This window comes from Tachyglossus aculeatus, chromosome 1 (assembly GCF_015852505.1).
Source record: "Tachyglossus aculeatus isolate mTacAcu1 chromosome 1, mTacAcu1.pri, whole genome shotgun sequence".
Taxonomy (NCBI): domain Eukaryota; kingdom Metazoa; phylum Chordata; class Mammalia; order Monotremata; family Tachyglossidae; genus Tachyglossus; species Tachyglossus aculeatus.
In genome coordinates, this window is record NC_052066.1 from 104,716,692 (window position 1) to 104,721,623 (window position 4,932).

At 47.4% G+C, this 4,932-nt stretch overlaps 1 protein-coding gene across 1 annotated transcript; it reads left to right on the top strand.

Moving 5' to 3' along the window:
- Window positions 1–3,911: 3,911 nt before the first annotated feature.
- On the top strand, window positions 3,912–4,603 carry SCP2D1 (SCP2 sterol binding domain containing 1). Its single transcript, XM_038751501.1, has one exon. The coding sequence runs from the start codon at window positions 3,953–3,955 to the stop codon at window positions 4,418–4,420; it is 468 nt and encodes a 155-aa protein (XP_038607429.1). The 5' UTR covers window positions 3,912–3,952; the 3' UTR covers window positions 4,421–4,603.
- The last annotated feature ends 329 nt before the right edge of the window (window positions 4,604–4,932 follow it).

Genomic DNA, 4,932 nt, shown 5'->3' on the forward strand with positions numbered 1-4,932 from the left:
TCTCTATATGTTGCCAATTTGTACTTCCCAAGCGCTTAGTACATTGCTCTGCACATAGTAAGCGCTCAATAAATACGATTGATGATGATGATGGTGAAGTGACTTGCCCACAGTCACACAGCTGACAAGTGGCAGAGCAGGGATTAGAACCCACGACCTAATATGGCATAATACCATTGTCAGTGGTATTATGTATATATGTATATACCTGTATATATGTATATATGTTTGTACATATTTATCACTTTATTTATTTTACTTGTACATATCTATTCTATTTATTTTATTTTGTTAGTATGTTTGGTTTTGTTCTCTGTCTCCCCCTTTTAGACTGTGAGCCCACTGTTGGGTAGGGACCGTCTCTATATGTTGCCAACTTGGACTTCCCAAGCGCTTAGTACAGTGCTCTGCACACAGTAAGCGCTCAATAAACACAATTGATGATGATGATATGTTTGTACATATTTATTACTTTATTTATTTTACTTGTACATATCTATTCTATTTATTTTATTTTGTTAGTATGTTTGGTTTTGTTCTCTGTCTCCCCCTTTTAGACTGTGAGCCCACTGTTGGGTAGGGACTGTCTCTATATGTTGCCAACTTGTACTTCCCAAGTGCTTAGTACAGTGCTCTGCACACAGTAAGCGCTCAATGAATACGATTGATTGATTGATTGATTGATTGACCTCTGACTCAATAGCTCGGGCTCTTTCCCTGGGCTGATCTGGATCCAAAGCCAAGTGCCAAACCCACCCTCCCACACCTTCACATCCCACCCCACCCTTCCATTTGGGATTTCAGATTCCCAAACGAAGACAGCTTTGGGGGTCGGCGGGGAAGTCGGAAGAACCCGCCTCGTGGCAGACGTGGCACGGAAGAGCTGAAGTGGCGGTTGTGGGGACAACAGGGTGAGGGAGATGAGAAATTAATCAGGGGCGGCTTCGGAGGAGACGTGATTTCAGGGGGTCTTTGAAGATGGCGAGAGCTGCGGCCGGTCAGCCGTGAGGGGGTAGAGAGTTTCAGACAGCAGGAAACTTGAGCGAAAAGTTGGGGGTGAGAGAGACAAGAATCAAGGGTCAGTGAGTGAGCAGGCTTGAGAGGAACATTCATTCGTATTTATTCCTTCGTATTTATTGAGCGCTTACCGTGTGCAGAGCACTGTACTAGCGCTTGGGAGAGAAGCAGCGTGGCTTAGTAGAGAAGCGGCACGGCTCAGTGGACAGAGCACAGGCTTGGGAGTAAGAGGTCGGGGTAGGGACTGTCTCTATATGTTGCCAATTTGTACTTCCCAAGCGCTTAGTACAGTGCTCTGCACATAGTAAGCACTCAGTAAATACGATTGATGATGAAGAGGTCGTGGGTTCTAATCCTGGCTCCGCCACTTGTCAGCTGTGTGACTTTGGGCAAGTCGCTTCACTTCTCTGGGCCTCAGTTAACTCATCTGTAAAATGGGGATGAAGACTGTGAGCCCCCTGTGGGGCAACCTGATGGCCTTGTAACCTCCCCAGCGCTTAGAACAGTGCTTTGCATATAGTAAGCGCTTAATAAATGTCATTATTATTATTATTACTTACCCAAGTGCTTACTAAAGTACTTGACACACAGTAAGCACTTAGCAAATACCATAATAATTAGTATTAATTACTAGCTACATACCCCTCTCAGGGTTGCACCTGGAGAGTTTCCAGTGCTTAATAAATGCCATTATTATTATTATTATTATTATTCTCTGGGCCTCAGTTAACTCAACTGTAAAATGGGGAACAAGATTGTGAGCCCCACATGGGACACCCTGATTCATTTATTCATTCATTCAATCATATTTATTGAGCACTTACTGTGTGCAGGGCACTGTACTAAGCACTTGGGAAGTACAAGTTGGCAACATATAAAGACGGTCCCTACCCAACAACAGGCTCACAGTCTAGAAGGGGGAGACAGACAACAAAACAAAACATGTGGACAGGTGTCAAGTCGTCAGAACAAATAGAATTAAAGCTAAATGCACATCATTAACAAAATAAATAGAATAGTAAATATGTACAAATAAAATAAATAGAGTAATAAATCTGTACAAACAAATATACAGGTGTTGTGGGGAGGGGAAGGAGGTAGGGCGGGGGGGATGGAGAGGAGGAGATGACCTTGTATCTACCCCAGCACTTAGAACAGTGCTTGGTACATAGTAAACACTTAACAAATACTATTATTATTATTATTATTATTATTATTATCATTATTATTATTATTATTATTATGGTACAACAATAAAAAGACGCATTCCCTTCCCACTTCAAACTTACCATCTAGAGTGGGGGAGCCAGACATCAGTACCAATAAATTAATTACAGATATGTACATAAGTGCTGTAGGGCTGCGTGGGGGGAAGAACGAAGGGAGCAAATCAGGGCAACGCAGAAGGGAGTGGAAGAAGAGGAAAGGAGGGGAACAAAGAGTGTGGGCTGGGGTGAGGTGGGGGAAGAGAGAGGCATTTATTTTATTTGTACATATTCATTCTTTTTATTTTATTTTGTTAATATGTTTTGTTTTGTTCTCTGTCTCCCCCTTCTAGACTGTGAGCCCACTGTTGGGTAGGGACCGTCTCTATATGTTGCCAACTTGGACTTCCCAAGCGCTTAGTAAAGTGCTCTGCACACAGTAAGCGCTCAATAAATACGATTGAATGAATGATAAATTCTGGAGAGAGAGCCATTACTCAGGGGTTCTCTGCTTGATGCCAAGAAAAGTGGGCCCCCACTGGAGGTTCTGGAGGAGTGATGAGATCATCAGCATCATCAATTGTATTTATTGAGCGCTTACTGTGTGCAGAGCACTGTACTAAGCGCTTGGGAAGTACAAATTGGCAACATATAGAGACAGTCCCTACCCAACAGTGGGCTCACAGTCTAAAAAGTTTTCACAGTCTAAAAGATGAGATGTGGGTAGATCTGAGCAGCAGGGCGAAGTTTGGCCTGGAGGCAGGGAGGTCAGCCAGGAGGCCATTGCAGTCATCAAATCAGGATACGGCCAGTGCCTGGACCAGCGTGGTGGCAGTTTGGGTGGAGAGGGAGGGTCGGATTCTGGAAATCTCACGGAGGAAGAACCATCAGGATTGGGCAGCCAAATTGGAAAACGGTCTCGAGAGAAGGGGAGGCATGAAGGATGGAGAAGCAGCGTGGCTTAGTGGAAAGAGCCCGGGCTTGGGAGTCAGAGATCATGGTTTCTAATCCCGGCTCTGCCGCTTGTCAGCTGTGTGACCTGGGGCAAGTCACTTCCCTTCTCCGGGCCTCAGTTACCTCACCTGGAAAATGGGGATTAAGACTGTGAGCCCCACATGGGACAACCTGATCACCTTGTATCCCCCCAGCGCTTAGAACAGTGCTTTGCACATAGTAAGAACTTAACAAATGCCATCGTCATTATTATTATCATAGCAAGCGCTTAACAAATACCAACATTATTATTATTTTATTATAACTCCAAGAATGTGAGCCCGAGGGGTGAGGAGGCTGGCGGGAGTGATGGGAGGTGTCTCTCTCTGGGTGGGACTAGCTCACAATCGCCCAGGCCCCTTTCTGTGTCCCATTTTAAGAGGAGGAGGGGCATTTAATCATTCATTCATTCAATCGTATTTATTGAGCGTTTACTGCGTGCAGAGCACTGGACTAATCGCTTGGGAAGTACAAGTCGGCAGCATGTAGAGACGGTCCCTACCCAACAACGGGGTCTAGAAGGGGGACGGGGGACGGGGAGAGACAACAAAACAAAACATGTGGAAAGGTGTCGTCATCAGAATAAATAATAGCCAAGCCCCCAGATGTCCCTAAAAATGAAGTGTGTGATGACCAGCCCAGCTGCTGCTGATGTCACAATCCGGCCCGCCGGGCCGGAGCCGATCCAAAGCCTGCCGAAGCCCAGGCTGGACGGTGCCAAAGCTCCGCGGAGAGCCATGTGGAAAAGGGAGAAGAAAAGGATCCACCAGCATCCCGCCAACACCCAGGCCTGCGAAGGAGCCGCTGGAGGCCTCGCCTTCCTGAGTTCGGCCCCCGAGCCCTTCCAGGGGACGGGGCTCCAGTGTGACCTCGTGTTCGAAGAAATGGGCCGGCGGATCCAAGAAGCCGGGGGCCGGCTGGTGGGGAAAGTGAACGCGGTATTTCAGCTGGACATCACGGACGGCGGGAAGACGGCAGTGCAGTGGACGGTCGACTTGAAGAACGGCTCAGGGGAGGTGTACCCCGGCTCCGCCCGGAGCCCGGCTGACACCGTCTTCACCATTCCTCACCACATCTTCATGGAGCTGGTCCTGGGCAAGGTCAGCCCGCAGTGGGCTTTCTTGGCCGGCAAACTGAAAGTGAGCGGCAAAGTCCGGCTGGGCCAGAAGTTAGAGAAGATCTTCAGGGACTGCGCCGGGCTCTAAACTGGGTGAGGCCCAGGATGGAGACATCTCTCCCACACGGAAGGGCGGAAGCAACGCTCGCACCGAAGATTAAAAAAAAAATTTATCCGATATTTTTACTCAAATTCTTCCTACTTTGAATCCCGATTCGTAGCCCGGCCGATCTGTGATCGGCCGCCGACGATGCCAGTGCAGTAAAGTGGCATGGAGTGAACCACCTCGATCCGTTTCCTCTGTTTCTCAGCAGCAGCAGCCCACACCAGATGCTTTCCAGGGTTAGAGGGCCTTCGCCCGAACAAAATCTCTCATTTCTAGGTCGGCGAACGTGGGGTTTCCCCAACTCTGTACTCACCACTTTCCCAAGCCCTTGTACTTTCTCGTTCCTTTCGTTTTCTGGGACTCTCAATCAATCAATCATGGTATTTATTGAGTGCTGAGTAGCTGCAGAGCACTATACTAAGTACTCAGGTAACCTCTCCAGCGCTTAGAACAGTGCTTTGCACATTGTAAGCACTTAATAAATGCCATTATTA

What these genes read in the sequence shown, in the direction of transcription:
- SCP2D1 (XM_038751501.1), top strand. Translation starts at nt 3,953, where the DNA reads ATGTGGAAAAGGGAGAAGAAAAGGATCCACCAGCATCCCGCCAACACC.